The sequence below is a fragment of the Ictalurus furcatus genome, chromosome 7 (assembly GCF_023375685.1).
Source record: "Ictalurus furcatus strain D&B chromosome 7, Billie_1.0, whole genome shotgun sequence".
Lineage (NCBI taxonomy): Eukaryota > Metazoa > Chordata > Actinopteri > Siluriformes > Ictaluridae > Ictalurus > Ictalurus furcatus.
In genome coordinates, this window is record NC_071261.1 from 21458689 (window position 1) to 21480645 (window position 21957).

The following is a 21957-nucleotide window of genomic DNA, read 5'->3' on the forward strand; positions in this document are numbered from 1 at the left end:
TAATGGAAAAAAAGGATCCATAACATCCTGCTTTTCTACATGTCTTTCCACAGGTCGCTTTGGATAAAAGCGTCGGCTAAATGAATAAATGTAGGTACACTGAGCAAATAATCGTGATGATTTAAAAAGTCTCTATAGACCTCGAAAAACTTTAGGATTAATGGTCGGCTGTGCTAAAATCTAACCCTGCATACACTGAGGTTTGTCCGAGTTCTGTCTCCTCTCATGGTTTCAAGCAGGTAGCTGAGCAGAGGATCGATGCGGCACTAAACGGGGGGCACGCGGAGGCTGCTTTTGTTTGTTTGCCGTGACTCTGGTTCCCGTTGGGAGGCGCAGGGTGACATCTGATCAGGGCAGCAGACCTGACTGCAACCTCCCCTCCAAGGAGAAAAGGAGGGAATAGAGAGACCTAGCAGTGAGCTCGTTCATCTTGTTAAATTAAATACTCCACTCCGCTGAACATGAACAGAGTCGCCCACTTCACTCTTTCTCTGGCTCCCTCCCTCGTTCTCCAATTCTTGTGCTCTTTCACCTTCTCGCCATCCTTCAATTCCCCCTCGCTGTCTTCACCTTCCTCAACATTCCCTCCATCATTGTCTCCCTCCATCTAACTCCCTGCTCTCGTGTCCCGCTCACCCTCTTTTTCTCCCACCGTGCGACATTGTGCTCGCCGTGGAGAAGATTTAAAACAAAAACAATGCAATCAATTTCCATTTATTCTACTTCTTACTGCTCGCCCTCGCCTTCTCCCTATCAATTAGCTGACGAAGAGAAATTTCCTTGCATAATTAAGACAAAAGACCTCTCTTCACGCTAATGCGGAAAGTAATGAAAGGAAAAGATCATGTACGGCGCACGTGTGAAAGTGAGAATGAGAGCGAGTGTGTTGGTTATATAGAATCATCCTCCTGAGGAAAAATAAAAAAACATTTGTTTGTGACTGCAGATACAGGGTGTTAATGTGTGGGCACGTTTTTATATCTTAGTGGGCACCAAATGTCCCCACAAGGACAGGAATATCAGACAGGTTCAACCTTGTGAGGACATTCCCTATGAGGTTAAAAAAAATTTTTTAAAGTTTCCTTTTGTAAGGTCTTTACAAGAATGGAAAGACGTGTGTGTGTGTGTGGGTCTGTGTGCGTGGGTCTGTGTGCGTGCGCTTTTATAGAAGATACACCATACAATATTTGTCCTTTAGGCTGGTTTGCCGTATACACAGTGGACGCACAAGTACATTTACACACAAAAAAGCAGGGGAATAAAAATAGGCTTTGTCTTGAATACAGGAATGTGATAGCAAATGCGCGACTGAACTAAAAAGCTACCTGGTCTGTTTTGCAGAGTCGGATTTTGGTTCCCATGAGGCTGAGGTAGACTCTGCCTTTGTGGCCACGCAGCTCCACGTAGCCGCTCTTGCTGGAGCTGAGCTTACAGGGCGTGTGGGAAACGGTTGAGCGAGACTTCAGAGCAGCCTGCAGCACCGCCAGCCATTCCTGACGTTCTCCTGGGGGTGTGACGCACAGAAGGGAAAGCTGTTAAGAATGTGTGTGTGTGTGTGTGTGTGTGTGTGTGTGTGTGTGTGTGTGTCTATATAAACACGCATCTGAGAGAAAGAGAAAGATAGAGACTGAGAGAGCAGAGATATATTGGGTCTCATGCTCCCAGGTGAACAGTACGCAAGTGCATACATGTGTAAATATATTACATGCTTTTTTAAAACACATTTCCCAGTGTATGAATAGCGAGACAGGGTGGCAGTGGGGAATTAAATAGAAGGGAAGAGGCCTGATATTGCATGGCATACTTTTGCAAAGTTTCCAAATCTGCAAATGAAGCCTGCATGCAAAAAGCCCTTGTGTCTCATTGGCTTGTGTGTGTGTGTGAAAGCTGATTGGAAGCGGGTAGCACAAGATGTCCCTTGAAATTGGTTTAAATGGGACCACAGGGGCTCCCACACACTAGCTGAGAAATATTAACAGCTGGATGCCCCCATTCTATGCAGGTCTATGAACACCTGGTGTCAGAGAGAGAGAGAGAGAGCGCGAGAGAGCGAGGCATAAAGAAAGTAAGAGGGAACAGAGTAGATTATATTAACACATCATAAACTTAATCCATGAGAATACGTGACTTGCTGTGGACAAGTATTCTCATGACTTAATAAAAAACAGAATCAGAATTAAACAAAACCAAAAAATTATGTTAAAGTTTTCTTGTCGCTACAGTATGGCAGTTTTCAACAAAATAACAGATCAAATTGACTAAAAACATAAATAAATAAATAAATAAATAAATAAATAAATACACAACAGGGCTGAATGTGATCAGAAGCTTAATGCGTGCCAGGTTTCTACCCTGGAGAGGATTCAAAGCAAACCTATTTTTAATCAGTGCCAACCAGCTAAAACACAAAGCAAAAGAATGCCTAGCCCAAGGAGGCTCTGTGGTCTAACTCGGTGCCAACAAGCTAATATTCAGTGCTGATGTTCCCACAAAGCCAGGAGCCTCCGCCCTCTCCACCACTTCACAGCGAGGTTTTGGCATGTCACAGCTTACTGCCACGTGAATGGATATGATTTAGACGTGTTCCTTCTGCATGAGAAAACAGGAATTACAAACAGAGCTCCAACTGATCGGTTGCGATTAGGTTACCATGTAAACCAGGATGGCACATCATTTCTAAATCGTTTTTGCAGTATATTACATCTGTGAATTCTCGAATCCGATTGGTCAGAAGGCGTTGACTAATTTACAACAACGGTAGCCCTGACAGTAGAGCCAGCTGTAATTCAAACCATAGGTTTATATTAAATGCACTCCGTCTACTACGTTATCACTTCTATAGTAAAGACTGGCACTTGCATGAAGGATGCTCCACATAGTAATAAAGAAAAACTAATAATCATTGTTGTGCTGACATTTTCTGCATGGACATTTATTTAACATTCATGGATGGAGTCTCCAGTTTCAGCACTATGTAATGGTCGAGATTTCCGCCAATCTTATTAACATCAAGAGCCCGGGGGGGTGGGGGTGGGGGGGGGGGTTAGGGACTGGTGAAGGAATGCTCTTCATAATAGCTCATATAATGTAAGTAATAACAAGTGCTAACCTGACTCATATAACATTAATTGTAACTACATAAACAGTTAATTATCCATTTTAAAAAATAAAATCGCTGATTATATAATAATTGCTGTGGTTTAAAGGTACAGATTAGACTTTTTTTTCAAGATTAGCTCTCTAACAGTTAGGTGGGTTCGACATTCGAGCGATTCCCACCCAGGTTCATGAAGCTCCACCCCCAGGATCTACTGCGCCTCGTAAAATGTCTATAAAATGACTGACAGGATGTGCATCCAGTCAGAAACAAGCATTCTGGACCGAAAGTCAGTTTTCAAACAGCTTTTCTCAGCCACTTAATACACTTTTGCCAAGGCCACGACTTAACGCATTGTTGTTTTTATCACGTTCTCCAGATCTTCCATGTTTTTTTCTACAAGAAAGAAAAGGAATGAAACACTATAACAGCGACATGCTGTTATTGGTGTGATGCACATCAGTCAATATCACACCACCACAATGATGACTATTTTACTGTAACAGCACGCCATGTCATGGTTTATTCCTTATGTATTAACCTTTAGAATTCTGATACTGCTAAAGCTTGCAATGCGTAAAGAGCCCTCTAACAAACCAGAACTTTTTATCATTTTCTATAGGCTGACCAATCTTAAAAAGTTCCAGCTCTAGCTGCTTAGTAAAACTGGCACACATGCAAAAAAGGTACAAACTGTTCCCCTTCTTATCACTGCAGTGTGACCCTCAAGGGGACATCTTTTGTACATTTTGTACCTTTCACCTGTAAAAGTGAATATAATTTATCTTTCAAACTCAATATCTTTTTAAGCTACATAATCTTTTTTTATGGTCCACTTTTGTACGTTAAATGAGTTTTTCCCAGGTGAAGGATACATAATAAAAGTACAAGAGACATACCTTTGAGGGTATCACTCCAGCCACAAGCAATGGTAAAATTCAGTGCCTTTTGTTCCTGATACTGTGCGAGATCCAAAAACGAAATGTGAGAAATGAATGCAGATGAGCCTTTAACCATGACGTATCAGTTTGTTTTAGTATCGAACTTGAAATGAGTAGCAATATAATCACAATGCACTATTTTCAAGCATACTGTTCAGCCCTACCATCAACACATCAGCACACACAGTAGACACTGACCAGTGACATTTGGGCTGAAAAATATATTGTGTAATAATTGCTATAGCTACACTGATAACACCAAATGCCACAATATGCAAATGAGAGCTACTGCGCGTGAGAATCCTGACTAATCTCTGATGTTCCCAGCGAGTGTTCTGCGGGTGTTCCAACAAATCAAGGCTTTTGCATTATTTAACAAGCATCAATAATTCAGGCCAAAATAATGCAGGTTGGTTTTTAACCGTGTCATATTATGCCTTCCCTAATGTGTTTTTAATCTAATATAAGGCATTGCGTAATATGAGGTTTTATTTCACACTATGCAGCTTTGCTTGAAATAGAACACACAACGGGAGCTGAGCAAACAATGAGAATATGCAGCAAGGTATACGCCCATGGACAAACACGATCCTCACGGCAGGTGTGTGTTTGTGTGTTCGTCGGTGTGTGGGTGTTTCTGTCTGGGAACTTTCGGCTGCTGCATTTTTAAAAAGTGCTTATTTCCTCACTCCCTCCACACAAATGTTTTACAGTCACAATACCACAACGACGCTATAAAAAAAAAAGTTTGCTTCTGCATCGCTGATGTTCACCTGGGGAGACCTCCACACCTGCAGCCTGGCCAAAAAAAAAAAAACACACTGCACAGCTGTGGATGATCCCGAACACCCATACATATTCCTATGCATCTAAATTATTCACCATGTGCTCCCCGCGTCTCTCTCTCTCTCTTTCTCTCGCTCTCTCCATCTCTCTCTCTCCTCAGTCGTGGCCTTTTCCTTTTTCTCTGTCCACCTACAACCCTTACACCCACTCCCTTGCTCTTTTCCCTCCATCTTTTGTGTTTGTCTTAAGATTGATGACTCTCTCAGTCTGGTACAACGCTGTTTAAAGATGCATGAGCTGACCAGGCTGTCTCTCCGTCCGGAACACAGCCCTGCCACTAATGAAAAAGCTTTGCTAACCCCTCATCTAGACTTACGGGGGGCATTCGAACAGATCCATAGTTTGCAATATCAGAGAGACCAAAGATCCATTTTTAACAAGATATATAAATATTCTTTACTACATGCTCAAAGCCATAGCACTGGCTTTCTAATCTGCAGTCAGAAGCTACACATCCTGCATGCTGACAAGTCCTGACATAGAGACAGGGCTATTATTTGCTTTATAAATTGGCACGTTCACAGCCGACGCCGACTTTCGCTGCAAGATATCATGGAATTAGATCAATAATGCTCCCAGCAAACACCTCCAACCCTGACTGACAATAATGCACTTGAGCAGGACATTTAATGCACATATTTAAAATCATGCCATCATCATGCTTCATCGTCTTAGTCGTCAACGCGCCAGCACCGTGTTATGGCTCAGCGTGAAGCATATCTACACTCTGTTGGCTGGCCGACTGCAAACAGCGGCCATGAGGAGAGTAAAGCTCTCATTAAACCAGACACAGCCCCGGCTAATCGAAGGAGATGAGCAGTGAGAAGAGCACACATACCATTCTGTTTGAGAATGTCTGGCGGAAATAGACAGGAAGAGCGGCGAGGGAGAAAGAGAGAAAGTGATGGCACAGCAAACAGGAGGGAAGAGATGTGGTGTGGATGAGATTGTATTCCCATCTACCATATCTGAACTAGATGTGTGATTGCTACTGACTAGCATTTCAACAGATGTTGCTGTACAGAGAACAGAAAATTAGTTTACTCAAAACATACTCGTAATGCAAGCCTAAGTAGAGTTACTGGATTCCAATAAACACATTTCTGTAGAACATTTTCAGGAATTCCTTAGGTCATCTGTAATGAGTATCAGATTTGTCCATGGGCGTACACTTATTGCTGTATATTCAGTTTGCTCAGCTCCCATTGTGTATTTTCTATGTAAACTAAAGCTGCATAATATGAAATTAAAATCATATTATGAAATGCCTTACAGCAGTGGGCCCTGACCCTCTTCCTTGAGATCTACCTTCCTGGAAGTTTCATTTCCAACCAAAGTCTGACACACCTGTTTTAGCTGATCAAGAACTTCTTAAGGCAAATGATTAGATGGTCGAATCGGCATGATTAAGGTTGAAGCTAAAGTCTTTAGGAAGGTAGATCTCCAGGAACAGGGTTTATTATATATACAGTATATTAAAAACACATTAGGGAAGACATATGATATGGTTAAATCTCTAAGCACAAAATATGTATAATTCCTCCAATCAGAGAAGACTGTGTGTTACCAAAATTTGTGGACACTATAAAAGCGCAGGGAATGTCAAAGTAAATTAAATGACTTTTTCTTGTTTTGCTCCAGTGTTGGAAATTTGGATAAGAACAGTAATGGTAAGTGTTTTTTTGTAGATATTGCTTACTTAAATACTCCCTGAATGTATGTGTTGAATTGTCCAAGCCAGATTTTCTGAATTGAATTGTCCAAGTAGATTTTCTCTTGTTTGTTTTTGTCTTTGTTGTTACAGTTGAACTGAAAGTGGACCTTTGAACAGGATAATGATCCTAAGCACAATAGCAAATCCACCAAGGAATGGGTCAAAAACAAGAAATGGAGGGTTATGGAATAGCCTAGTCAAAGCCCGGATTTGAATCCCACTGAAATGTTGTGTGGGGATTTGAAACGGGCAGTACACGCAAGAAAACCCTCAAACATCTTGCACCTGAAAGAATATTGCATGGAAGAGTGGTCAAAAATTCCAGCAAGATTAGTGGACAATTATGCAAAACACCTACAAGACGTTATTTCTGCTAAAGGGGGCAATTCTAGCTTCTGAGGCCAAAGGTATACTTACTTTTTCCACAGAAAAATATCACATCTTTTGATATTTCTGTTGAATAAATGATTGAAAAAGCTAACTTTTCTTGTCGTTTTATTCAAGTGTATCAACTTTATTAACAGGCACTGTTTCAAAGAGGATCAAATATTTGCTTGTCCAATATGTCAAAAAAGCCAACAATTTCCATGGGGTGTACTTATTTTTTCACATGACTGTACATACACTTTTTTTTACCATCCCAAACGTAGGCTGATTCAGTTCTACCCTTAGACTCTCTTATACAGGCTACAAAGGATTTCAGGGAGTTGTGATTGTTGTGGCCAAAATGCTTGTTTTCGCTGCTGCAACTTTTTAAAATTTGTGATGCAGTTTGCTGAGTTTTTTGTGCTTTTGTTGCAGAAAATGACTTGAATTGGCAAAATTGCAATTACATGAAATTGTTTTGCACGGTCTTTCGCAGTGACGTTTGTTGGTAAATGAGATCTTTTAGCTGTACTCATGTTCGAAGCACATGAATCGGAGTGGGCTTTGGATGAACGTGCGTTGTGATGACAACTCATTATGTGTCTTGGACCAAATCTGCGGTAATTTTTTTTTTTTTTTTTTTTTTTTTTTTAAAGGCAAGCTTCTCTGAATATTGTGGAGTTTGCTTGATTTTGCGTTAATTTCTGCGATTGCAAAATTGTGAAATCCCGAAGGCACTGACTGTATTATATGGAGTGTCCCAAAAGTCTACATAAATAGAGGAAATTAACACAATTAACAAAATGTCTTCCAAAATTTTTTATACTTATATTTTTTCAGACAGACTTTAAGAATGGGTTTTGGCAAAAGAAGAACGTACTGAAATCATTCTCACGGCTGGATCGGGAAGCTGTTGCAACGACGTGATGGACTTTCACACCCGGCACTGTTGCCAAACGTATTAACAAATTCAAAAAGACTGGAAGTGTTGCTGACCAACCGAGAAGTGTTATCCATATATAAACAGGAAGAAGCAAATACAAGAAGGTACTGTATGTTGAAATTATTGCTTGCGGTAATGGCCCATATGCCACAAAGGCAGCAGACCCAAATTAAGTTAAAAAATAAATAGCAGTGTAGAATGGCTTTTCATAGTCGGTTTTTATAAGGAATATCAATCTGTGAGAGGATGATTAAAAAATAGATCACTGTGGCAATATGAGACATTTGAGAAAATCATCTCTGCACCCAGGCTATTGATAAAACAAATTCAGGTTCATTTCGTTACTTTGCTAGAGAACCACCAGCGAGTGAGAAAGTCCTGAAGTTTAACTACTCGTGCCTCCTGTGGGGGAATGTGGGTGAAAAATACAGGAGTGAAATCACGGTGGGAATGAAAAGCGAGGCTGTGAATGAGGATGAGCGAGGGATAAATAAAAAAGTCTCACCTTCTTTTTCTACTCGAAAAACAAAGGTTCTCATTGAGGTTACCACCTCAAACTTATTGTCTCCCACAGAGCGCACCTGCTTAACAGCTACGAGAGAGACCAGTCCTTTAGAGTACATCTCCTGCAGAGAGAGAGAGAGAAAAAAATTCAGTCTCGCTACTTTAAAATCACATTCATACTCCACCCACACACACACCGCTGGCATCTACTTCACAGCAGAGTAAAATCCAACTCTCCTACATCTGCTAAAAGAGTGATGGAATAGGAGATACACCCTGACACACACACACACACACACACACACACACACACACACACACACACATACCCTTTAGATCAAATTCCCATGTGTGCTCAAGCTCTATGTGAAAAATACATACATAAACACACAGTCAGGTACCTAGCTGGTCCGAATACTAATACTAAGATCCCTCTCCAGCAAACAAATCTCTCACATATTTACAGCCTGGAGATTCACAGGGACTTCGGGAGGAAAGATGGCTTGATTGCTTAGGGAAAATGGTATTTGGTCTCTCTCTGTATGCTTCAAACTAACTCAAGAGCAAAAACAAAAAGAGAGAGAGAGAGAGATCGCTAGTCAGCCATGTGCCCTATAACCTGAGCCTCAGTTTGTAATTTCCTTATTCCAGCTCCACTATGAAACCAGCAGCAGCAGGCAGGCAGCTCCGTCTCCTCTACACATGAACTATGGGGCATGTGAATTTTTAATCTTGCTAGAGAGAGACTGATTCGTACGTTCCATCTGCCTCTTAATTACAATGATGACCCTGCACTATTTCTGGTCTTTTCTATCCAGAAATAGCAGAGATGATTGAGTAAGGGACTCCCTCCTTAGTGAGCACAAATGGGAAATAGAGGCACAGGGGGAGAGGTGCAGAGAGTGAAGAAATATATAACGAATGGGAAGCGGGCGGGCGACGGCAAACATATTGCGAGGAAATAACTAAGGGACAGAGAAGGTAGCAAACAAACGACTGCACAACATAGTAAGAAAAAAAAAAAGCAAGGGAAGGGGGGAAAAGGGGGTCATGGAGAGGGCCATCTCCACAAATTAAGGCATGATGTTAACAGTGGCGGCTACAGCTAACCCTAATTATGGCGAGGGGCGGCCATCTCCTTTCTGTGGGATTTCTCTCGCTCTCCAATTTAGCTCTTCTCCCGTTGCCACGGCACTAGGGCCACGAACTTCGCAGCATTCTAATGAGTCTCTCTCCATCTAAATTTGGACGGAGGGGAAGAACAGAGGAGCAAAGGATGAGTGAAAAGAGAAACGAGCGCATCTTTTTGGAAGCTAAGTGCCGATAATTAGGCGCTATCTGGGTTAACGTTAATTACACATTTTAATTGTTATTTTTGAGGTCACAGGGACAGGACTAGAGCGCCGCGCGAATGCGTAAACACGAGAAACATCCATTATGAGTTGTAGAGGCGCTCTGTGCAGGATGACGAATGATACAGAACACCGAACATACAAGTGCGTGAGGATTGTGGATGTGCCTTTATTTAATAAGAATGAGTTTCTCTGACACTTGATATATAAAAAAAGATTTTGACAAACACCGTGTCAACAACCGAGTTGTGTTTGCGTTCAGCCCTGCATATAAACTGTGTGCGCAATGTGTACGTGTGTGTGTGTGAGGATGTGTACATGAGTGTTTGCTATTCTGCATGTAAGCATTTTGCTGTGATTAAATATGGAACATGCATGACAGGAGAATATTATAACACAGAGCACTGAGACCTGCTTAATAAAGATGCACGCATATACACGGAGAGATACTACGAGTTCTGTAATGTGTGCCACTGGACAGCATCCAGTGTCACCGATTTGTCACCAATCCAAGACCAAATTCACCATTTATTTCATCATGGTTAAGATTAGGATTTGTGGAACAGGTCCTGCACCAGCCTAATTGTACTGGTTCTACAGCGAATGCTGTTTTGCCTTCACCCTTGCTTATACTGCAAAACGCCGCTGCTTCGTTTCCACTATGGAGCCACAGAGACACCAATTGGCCATGCTGAAGCACTGCAGGCAAAAAAATAGACCAAACACATATCGCAGTCCCTTTGGATCACGCTCAGAGTTCTGATCTCTGCCATTATTATGAGCAATAATTTGTAAATGTTGCCAGGAGCAAGCCTGGCGGAGCCTCTGCATAGACACTGCAATGAACAGTGACTAACCTCTAATGCCGCTATTGCAGATGTGCTAAAAGGCAAAGAGAGGACACTGCAGAAAAAGGACAGCAGAGCATTTTCACAGGATGGCAACTTTAGGAAGAAAGCTTTGCCTTAATTCAGTCCCAGACAGAGAGCTAATCCTACCTTCAAGCCTTTTTCAACCTCAATCTAAAGACAGGTGACATTCTAAAACCCTGATTTAAACACACACAGACAGACAGCACAAATTCATGCTGTCAAAATCTCATAGGAACCGCGAGATAAGGTTGATGTAACTGGCGGGAAACTCCAGAGGGAACAGGCTACTTAGGCTCTTGGGGACCTAAACCGAGCTAGTGAGAGCGTGCGTGGGTCCCTTCTCCCACGCCTTCTGGAGTCCGCGGCGTTTGATGACATCACCAGGTGATGTCGAGGTGAGCGGCAGCTGTCTATGTCTAGGTGGTTTCATAAGCTTCTCTCAGAGAATTGAGAAAGCCCATGGGAACAATGGTGTGCACATAAGGCTAAAATAAAATCAATCAGTCAAAACAGTCCTGAACATGTCAGCGGTATCTACGTGTTTGCATGCATCAAGTGTAACGAATTCATTTATTAATACATGAACATGTATCCTAAACTGGACACTCTACGCACGCTACATGTAATCCGATCCAAAGTTTTGCACATGCATGGAGTTCGGTTTAGTGTCGACGTTACCATAACAACGAGAGGCGCGCGAGTCTAGCTCGTGCGTTCAGATTCTTAATAACGCTGCTTGCACTGTTGATGACTTTTAAATCATTTATGTGCCGGTAGAACTTCACACGGACAGCGAGAAGAAGGGATTGCACAGTAAAGTTGCTCAGCAATTCATATTTCACACACATTATCTATCATTATAATGCCTTCCCTCATCTTCTAATGTTACTAATGCAGATTCCAACAGCAAAAGTAATCAGACACAAGAAGGTTTATACGCCCATTTAATGGATTATTAAAAGCATTACTGACCTTGTTCAGGCAGATTTAATTCAAATTGGCCTCAAAAGGTTTATTCTTCTCTGACTGTGGTGTAGAGAGAAAAAAAATGTTGTCCTGACTGAGAGAATCAATCAGATTGTTAATGGACCTTTAGGCTGCATTATTGTTGGGGTTTTTTTTTTGTTTGTTTTGTTTTTTGTTATTATTATTTGCATATCAAACGTGATTGGTTCAAGCCATTGAGCCCACATCAAAATCTGAGCTCATCCACACATACTTACTTAATGAGAAGGTTTCCTTTTTAGGAAAAAAATGAGGGAAATGTAAAGTCTGAGTTTGAATACCAATGAAGCCATAGCCATCCGAGGCATGGAGTCCAAGAGAGCTAAACTGTCTGTACTCTCTGGGAAGGAGGGATGACATACTCTCTCTCCCCTATCAATCACGCATCTGTGACCTCATGTATATGGAAGAGGGCAGATAGCTCTTCAATACATAGTGTTTGGCTTCATGTCTTATGATAATGAGTGGGAATTGGCAGAGACCAAATTATGGAGAAAAATGTAATTTGCCCCAATCATCAACCTATATAATTGGAATCAGTCAGCAAAGAGGAGTTCACCACTTAAAATTCCATTTTTGAGCTCAGACGTACCACCAGGAGTTTGCGATCATGAAATTAACACAAAATTACGCAAGCTCCCCAATATTCACAGGCGCTTACAATTTTTCAAAATTACCGCAGATTTCCCACCGATTTGGGCCAAGACATGTCATGTGACGTCATCACAACACGCATTCAGCCAAACGCCTCTTCGCTTCTCATGCGTCAAGCAGGAGTACAGCTAAAAGGTCTCATTTACCAACAAACATCACTGTGAAAGACCGTACAAAACAATTTCATACGATTGCAATGTTAAAAATTCAAGTAGCTTTCCACAAAAATAAAAAGCAAACTGCATCACAAATTATTTTTAAAAGCCGCTGCAAAGTCAAGAATTTTTGGCCGCAACAATCACAAAAAACACGCTGCAAAATCCGACTTTAAAACTCTATCATAGGTTTCTTTTGTCCTGTATATTATTACCTGTGTACCACTATATAACCACAGTGACGCATGAGAAATTAATATAACGCATGCAGTGGCTAATTAGCACCATAAAGTTAAAAGCAGCATGTTTCTGACATCAACGTTTTGTTTCCTTGCTGCTATATTAGATACCTCTCCTTTTAAGGGGCTAATGAAAGAGACACACACTGTGAGAAGAGCTAAAGAACATGCTTTGACCTCAAAAAAAAAAAAAATGCCAAGAACACCAACAGTACAACCACACGCTTCCTTTCACACATTCAAACACAGAGCTATGAGCCTGCCAAAGTCCTAATACATCAAAGGCTACAGGGTAGGAAAAAAAATGAGGGAGAATACAGAGCTATAATTAACAACTGATTAACAAGTGTACATCACATGGCATTCATATGATTGATGCAGAACAAAAGGTGGCAGAAGAGAAAAGAGCATGGCATGGCTGCCTATAAACCCGATATGCAAACACAGACTCAAAAAGAAACCAACAAACCAGTTGAATACACAAAGAACATAAAATATGATTGTGTATAAACATACACAGCTACATTAAGCTTGAAATATGATGAAAAGGGACATGGAGATGAAAAGTGAGGGGAGGATAAAAGCCTAGAGATAATTCAATTTAATTTCCATACTATTCTATTTGTATACTGTTTTTTTTACAATACATACGGTCACAAAGCAGCTTTACAGAAATAAGGATGCAGATTTATATCCTAATGAGCAAGCCTGAGGCAACAGTGGCAAGGAATATACTCCCTGAGATGGCATGAGGAAGAAACTTTGAGAGGAACCACACTCAAACTCCTCTTCTGGGTGACACCGGAAAGATACAATGTCGCTGAGTTGCAATGTTCTTACCCTTTTTGCTTCCTCTTCTCTCTTTTCTCCACTGCTAAGCACGATTCTAACCCTGCTTCTTCCTTAAAACATGCAGGTAGAGAGGGAGAGAAAACCACAAAGAGCCACCGAGATAGAGAAGGTGAGCGAGAAAAAAAGTGCGTGAGGGAAAGAAAAGACGAAAAGGATGCTGAGGGAAGCAGGAAGCAGTTCTGCTGCTGACCCTCATTTACAGGAGCTAAATAGGGCCAAAGCAGCGTAACAGCTCAATGCAGACAGGTGCTCAGCCTGGCATGGAGCAATGTCACCTTTCCGCATAAACCCCTCTATCTCTTTTTCTCCTCCTGAAAAAGGGTGGCACGCCTTTATACTCAATAAAGTCACCTTCATCCTCCACCACCTTCACCATCGTTCAATTAGTGGCGCGGCTTTGTGCTCAGGATAAGCCAATATTTAAAAGACGGATCACTGAAGGATACGTTTGACATTTTACATCTCGAGAAGCTGGTGAGTCATCATAAAAATGACTGACTTTGAAGGCATTTGAAAACACTTAAAACTACTAATCTGAAGATTTAAAAAGAACTGCAGGCTCCTGTGGACCGTCTCTACAGGGCAGCGCTATTGGCAGTTGGGTTGCCAGTTTTTTAGGGATCCCTACCTTGTATCTCGATTCATTGGCCTAGAGAATTCACCACATAATTACTGTAGTCCATGGCCAATTTGTCATCCTCCTACACCCCATCCATCAATACACAGAGACCACTACACCACCACCACCACTGAGCAGATATGATTTGGGTGGTTGATCATTCTCAACCCTGCAGTGGCACTGACCTTGATGCAATGACATTTTAAAGGCGTTGCTATGCATTTACACTTTTATTTTCATTTATATATTTATCACTCATATAGCAAGACCAAATTCAAGTCAAGCTTGCCAAACAGCCATGAGAAATGAGAAAAAGGAGAGACATTTTGAGCTGGACGAGCTCACAAGCACGTTCACAATCCAAACAGAACTGGCATCAGTTTTTTTACTAATGCAGAGCTTTTATTAACAACAGCCATTACAACAGTGCAGTGAATAAAATATCAGCTTCAGCTTGACTAGTCAGCTAACAATCAGAGGTAGTGAACCGTTAACTGACACTTAATGGCGGCCGGCTTCTCTTACGGCAAACAGAAGGCCTGTCAGTTATGAACTTTTGGATGACGATTAACTGGCAGACAAATAATTGTGATGAATGACTTAATTGTCTTTTCTGTTGACTTCATGCCAATCATTATACGACTAGAACACTAGTGTAACTATGCACATACACACTTATTTCTCAATAACAAACATATTTCTAGACAATTTAAAAAAAAAAAAAAGGGAAACACAGCATAAGTAATAAATATGTACAACCAGTCCAAAGGTTTTGAACACAACCTTATGTTTCAGTACAGTTTACCCAAGCTGGCATAAAAATAATGGAAAAAAATTACACAAGCATTCAATCAAATACGTAAATCTTATAATAGTTCATGATTTATACATCATCTGCTCTCAGATTCTAACAGGACTCAAAATGAGTCCTTTATTAAAGGCACTTTATTGAAGCAGCTACTATAAGACTATAACTTACCGTAACCTAGATTTGTCTCGTAGCTGAGAGAGAGCATTAGTGTAAGGCAAATATTTGTTGTATACTAAAATTGCCATATTACAGCGATCATCCCATCCTTCTAGTCAGATCTACTTTTTTTCCCCCAATACAATAGTCACAAACATTTCCTAGTTCACTTGTATCCATAACTTTACATAGATTTTCAAACAACAGAGTATTTAACTTTAACCAATTCCTTGAAGTTTAAACAAAAACGATAATACAATGTTCAAAAACCTTTAACTGGCAGTGTATAAACCCTATTACTGAAATAGGCTAAAACTATCCAAATAAATTATACACTATTCTACATAATCTACAACATTTTACCGCAAAAATGACTAACTTCACTTTATTATTGTTTCACAAACAAAAACAGTTACAAATAATAGATTTTTGAAAGCCTTTGTGTAATTATTCAAATTTGGTGCAAATGTTTGCTGACTACATACTGTATATATAATGTAAGTAATTAATATAACTGTGGATGGTTAATTGGAATTACCTCAAACAATCCTGATCAGCTGAAATAATTGCGATTGCGTGATAACATAACTGTGACAGGACTAAAGTTTCTATTCATATAAATATTATGAATTAACTCGGAGCAGTCTAAAGCGTTGTTTAAAAAATAGTAAAGAGCCACATTTGGCTGGTAAGCTGCCTGAAGAAGGGGCCTGATGTGGGCCTGCTGAGGGTTACAGAATAATTAAACATTGTTGTGAGATGGGGGTATAGAGGGAAAGTGGGAAAACGTGTTTGTAAAATGGCTATTCATTATTATCTTCCGGTCTGAAAGCACATTGCAGCAGTACCAATGCAGCACAAACAATGAATGTGTATATGTGTGTGGGTGTGTGTGGGGTACATTCACAAACCTTGTCATTATTATAGTAAGAAAGATTCTCTCCATCAAACTTGACCCATCTTCTCTGAAAGACACGATTTCTGAAAATGAAAAGGGAGAAGTTGGTTAAAACAATGAAAACAATAAAGCTAAACACTCCTATAACTCACAATGACTATGCACATTCATTTTGAAATTCATCATGGCAGCGAAACAAAGCACTGTAGCAACAGTAAATTCATCTGCCATCAGTTTACTAGACCAGCGTAGCTGCTTTAACATCCTCAAGTAGCTGGTTTCAAAACCACAGACATCAATAGAAATAGCACGTGGATTTGACACCACTTAGCTCATTAACAACTCAGTAGGACCACACAGCTAAAATACCACATCTGTTAAAATAGCTGTGAAAACACTGTAAGCACTGTTTCCAGCAAAGGAAGGCAAAATACAGAAACCTCTACAAAATACAGAAGCAATACTTAGATGAGTACTGAACTGAGCAAAGTGTATATAAGCATAAGCAGTTTATTATTAGTTTTCAATAGCAGCCAGCCCTTTCATTATGAAGTGTCTTGGCACTATTGCAGCGATCATGTACTTTCTTTTCCCCGTTCTTTCATTTATTGTCAGTTTCCTAGAAAGTAAGAAGAGAATTAAAACTGTAAAATAGTTTCAGATTAAACTTTGAGTATGCCTAGAATCTAGATTAAATAATAATAGATTACTTGTACTCTTGAGGGTTCATATGAGACATTTCCAGAAGCAGTGAATTATAATCTCTAAAGCATCTTATTTAAGAAGATGCAACTTATTTTCAGTGAACATCTTATCTTCGTACTATGACGGTTTTCGCAAAACCAATCACGTGTCTAGGATAGGAGCTTTAGACCTCAGTGGTTTTGGGGCAGCTAGATATGAAACTCATTCACATTGCAATATTACTACTGACTTCCAATCATAGTCTTAAATCATAAGACTTGGAATGTACCAACTTGAATGATAATACTATATGTTTTAAAGCTCATTACAGTCAAAACTGTACTGTTTCACATAACTGGGCAAGAAACCTGCAGAGAGTCAACTTAATTCACTCAGTACTGAAAGTATGTACTGTGTATGCCTATGCTAGACTAGACACAAGATTCCATAAAGGTGAATATTACAACCCGGTATTATAGTTTTATTTATAATGACCTTGACATCACATGACAACCCCACAGCGGCCGTGCAAGGCTTGTTAAGAGGATTGTTCTCAGGCTTTAGTAATTTAACAAAACATTTTCACCTGGTATGCATGTTCTGCTTTGAAAATCTAGTAGCAAATATTCCACACACAATGGGATATATCATTACCACACAGACGTTGATGCTCTTTCTATAAAAGCGCATCCTGAAGCGTTTTTTAAATTCCTTCATTTATTAAAAAGAACACCACGTCATACTTTTTATCCATTTACTTACATCTCATTTTGTGGAACATCCACAAAACAAGCAAGTTCCTGTTTTCATTTAAGTTATAGCGGCTATAAACAGTCCTTCTCTCACTAGCCTCTCCTTGTCATGTTACCAAGAGGTTATAAAACTTAAAAGCTGCAGCTTTACCTCTGACTGTTACGTAGTGCTGACAATGGAGACATCTTCTAAAAATGCTAAATAAACATCTCACAGAAAACCTCACCATATCAACATAGCACTTTTTTAAACTTTTTATGTGGCACGTTTTCCATGCGTGTCTTTGTACAAGTTGAAATAAAGAAAATTCAGCACATTAATATAGATCCTGACTGAGATATGCTGTTAGAGAAAAACACCTTCTGACCAACCAGAACTGAGAATTAAACAGTGCTGAATACTGGCAGAATAATGCATGATGTCCACTGTATGCTTATTTAAGATTTGCCCCAATTCGTCTGCACTATTCCTCACCCTTGAGGAGAGAGCTTGTCCAGCCAGCCCATTTTCATAGCATGTTTAGGACGTCCGTAGAAGCAGGCATAAGGTGATATAGATAATTCACTATGGAGAGGAAGTGCGTGTTGCACCAGTCGAGAAAAAGCATCCAATGGCTCATTACAAACACCACCTGAATCCACCTGTGACTTGGCTCCAGGCAATGGCAGTGCAGACTGTGGGAGGGACTTTGCTGTGCTTAAAGAACACTCCTTGACTGGCCCCTGACTGGAAATGCATGGCTGAACCAAAGCATAATCATCACCGAGGTGCCTATCGGTGCTCTCCGTCACCTTTTCTTGCTGCTTGCCCTGCTGCTTCCTGTATTCAGAGAGGAAAAGGAAGTGTGAGTGTGTATTCATACATACATTTCATGACACAGATACATGTCATTATGATTTATTTTTCAAGTCTTTTTAGTTAGGCATCTGAAAGGTTTTAAATGTACAAGCAACAAGTAGCAAACAATTGTCCTCTCCATCATACGTGTCTCTTTCAGACTGTAAAACTTAAAGAAGCATGTGGCTAACACATGTGTTTAACATGCAAGTTAAATAGCCTGCAAGACACTACCTCATTTTTTTCTGTTCCAGTTTTTCATTTGTTTCTTGGTTTAACATTTCATTTGTATCCAAAACCTACAAAAATAAAAATAAAATAGCATTACAGTACTTGTCATGTTTATAATGTATGGATGGAATGTGTAGAAACAGAAACTCTGGCATTTACAATCAGTGTTAAAAATGTTACTGAAACTCAAGTACATGTACAGAATTTGTATTTTTTTAAACAGCAGGCAATACATCACTGACCACCTAAAAATTCTGTAAAAGTATGGAAATATTTTAGAACCCATCTAATAGGGAAAGTGGCTATACTCAATACAACCATATTCCTGGGGATCAAAATATTCTTCCTTTTAGAAGTGAAAATCAAAATTTAGCCACAAATTTCTGTTGATCAGTCACTTTAAAACAATGTCATTAATATTCAAGCAGCTTTTATGAGGCAGATTGGGCCATCAACACAACGTTCAATCAGGATTTTACTTACTAGTTTGTTTTCTGCAAGGGTGTTGTAGAGGTAAACCTCACCGTAGGGACTGATGTCCTCAGACGTCAGTGTCCCGTGAAGAGGGGCTAAAACACAGAAATGCATTTAAATGCATCGCCATTAGCATATTATATTAACGTCTAATTAATGTCCAAGAGAAGAGATGAGAAAAGATGTGAAGAGAAGAGACAAGGCGAGTCATGCAAGTGCCTACACTGTCCTTTAAAACGGTTATTCGACCAAAGAGGCTATACCTTGGCCAACTGGTTGTCAAGGTGATAAATGAACGCGCTATCTGGACGGTGATTGTAAAGGGCAGCAGAAAGTCCAGAGCGCTCCCTTCAGGACGAGACACACTCTCGCACAGCTCTTAGACAGGACCACACCACTAGATAAGGCTATACCAGAGGGGGTCTGATCCACAGTGCAGTATGTTATCTACGACAGACACTGTATCAGATCACTTTGCTCAGTGGCACAGGAGTCATTTCAGATCGGTGTCATCATTTATCATTATCTGCAGTTGACCTTCTGACTGCACACAACTCTCTCTCTCTCTCTCTCTCTCTCTCTCTCTCTCTCTCTCTCTCTCTCTCTCTCTCGCCCTCACACACACTTCTCCCTCTATGCATTGTCTGCACCACTGCAATATCCATTAACAGAGAACACTATCACGGAATAACTTGCCTTATTAAAGTAATTAAAGTAATCTTTTAAAAAGGTACTTAAACAACACTGAAGAGCTGCCGCATAACTAGATAAAGGTAAATTAAGTTTTCTATAAATGCCACAATGTCAGTGTTGTAATTCCATAAACTTGAAGTGATCCGCATCTCGCCAGCCTCCATCCATATGCATCATCTTTGTCTTAGACTACCCGTCTCTCTTTCTTTATTTTTTTTTTCTCTTATCCTCCAGAGCCTAGAAGCAAACAAAAGGACTGGAGATGTATATTATAAATACTAAATATCCTGAAATACCCCAGTCCTCTTACATAAGGCTTCAGTTCAATATTCCCTGTTCCCAATTCCCCAGCCTCTATGGGAGCTGTCATGCACAAAGAATTTTGGAAGAGTCTCTACAGGAAATGGAAAGCACCTCTCTTAGTACAGTTTGTGCACATATCCACAGAACCACAAAACAAGTGTTTTCAAAGCCATCTGCAACTTTATGTAGTTTTGAGAGTTTGGCAAACTAGGCCTCTCCAATACATAAAGAAGATGACAAACGGCTTCCGCTGAGACAACAACAGCATCGGTCCGCTCTTCCTCCCATGACAGACCCCATACCATTGCCGCATTCCGTGGGCTTAAAGACGGCAGAGCTCATAATCATGAAAAGAAATAGCGCTTAAATAAAATGCAAATGAAGCAGAAATCAAGTTGAGGATACCTCTCTGCCTGCTGCCGCTGGGATCGTCGGTGCCGCTGTGCTGCTCCGTGCCGGATTTCAAAGACACGCTCCTATGGATCAGTAGAATCACTGGTATTGGTCTCCTTACATACACATATTTACACACTACTGGAACCAATTAACCAAATAATTACTGATTCCAAAATAAGTTTTTCCAATCAGGCTAAGCTAGTCATCAGATAGGTAATATTACAGGTAATAGCAACAAAGAACATCCAATCATTCCATGATTCATTCATTCATTCTTCTTCAATAACCTCTCACACTCATTGGGCAATTTAGCATAACCTATTCACCTACATGCATGCTTCTGGACGGTGGAAGGAACCCGGTGGAAACCTACATAAACACAGGGAGAACATCTACAGAAACCCCACACAGTCAGTCACCTGTGCTCAGGACCAAACCCAGGACCCTAAAGCTGGGAGACGGTAATGATACCCCCCTGTGCCACAATTCCACCGCATTCTGTTATATTACTCCAGTAACAGAATGTTTCTGAAGGTTTCAAATAATCAAGGTCATAAATTGACCATACCACCAGTCCAGTCTTGCTAAGATGTAAGCAATTCACCTATGAAACATGACCCTCAGATATCTATCTAGTTGCTTACTACTACAATTAGTCATTATGGAATATTTATACATCCTATACACTTTAGACAGACATGAAAGAAATAAAACTGTCTCGAATCAGAGCTTGAAACAGTATATTGAGCAACAACGTACCAGTCACATGATGGTATGACGGGGAAATCTGGGATCTCTGGCACAGGCCTGTGTCGTAGCTTGTAAGAGTGTGTGGGCTTTTGACCAGAAGCTGTAAATGGGCTACTCTCATATATATCATTATCCACCATCACTCCCTGGAATCTCATTGAGTAACCCTCTGCGTCGACATCATCTTTTACACCCGAGACTGGCTGTGTGATGAAAGGAGTAGCCTTCTTCAAGAAGTTCTCCAAATCCGACTGTGTGAAAGGTGGCAGCGATTCATTGCTGTTGGCCAAAGAGGCAGATCTGGAACCTGAGGCGGATGCTTTGTAATTGCTACATGGGAGTGTGTGGGAGACAGTGGAGATAAAATCAGGGTCATGTTTAAAAGTTTTCTCTTTGCAAGTCCTTGGAGGAAGAGTCTGGGTTACAGGCAATCTATTGTTTTCTCCAGTGCAGTTTGTCTGTAGATTTTGATGCGAGGTTACTCTCTTCCCTTCCTTAAGAAAGATAGTTCTAGGAAAGGGAACAGGCTTTTTCTCTCCTCCTGCCATCTCAGAACCTTCTTTATCATGATATCCTGCCATGAGGACCTCAAGGTTGTGCAGGATCCTCCGCCGATGGCCTGTGGGGAAGTCAGCCACTTGCAGGAGCTTCTCCTCAGTAAGCCCCCTGCAGTCTGCCAGGGTGTGGTAGCCTGCCTGAGTAAATCTGGTGACATACTGAGGCAAGTGAAGGCTGGAGAGCCAGAGAGAGATCTCCTCACTCGGGTCCAGGGTGAAGGAGGAAGTGGAGCCATCTGAGCTTTCACTCGTCAT

General features: G+C 40.6%; 1 protein-coding gene across 1 annotated transcript in view; it reads right to left on the bottom strand.

Annotated features, from left to right (window-relative positions):
* arap2 (ArfGAP with RhoGAP domain, ankyrin repeat and PH domain 2) overlaps positions 1-21957 on the bottom strand; it is an 82565-nt gene extending 60608 nt beyond the window's left edge. Inside the window, exons 1-8 of the mRNA XM_053630122.1 lie at positions 21155-21957; positions 20405-20475; positions 19013-19098; positions 18533-18597; positions 17936-18280; positions 16038-16107; positions 8413-8533; positions 1326-1504 (exon numbers count right to left, since the gene is read on the bottom strand). Of these exons, the coding sequence (XP_053486097.1) occupies positions 1326-1504; positions 8413-8533; positions 16038-16107; positions 17936-18280; positions 18533-18597; positions 19013-19098; positions 20405-20475; positions 21155-21957 (1740 nt within the window). The remainder of the gene's footprint in view (positions 1-1325; positions 1505-8412; positions 8534-16037; positions 16108-17935; positions 18281-18532; positions 18598-19012; positions 19099-20404; positions 20476-21154) is intronic.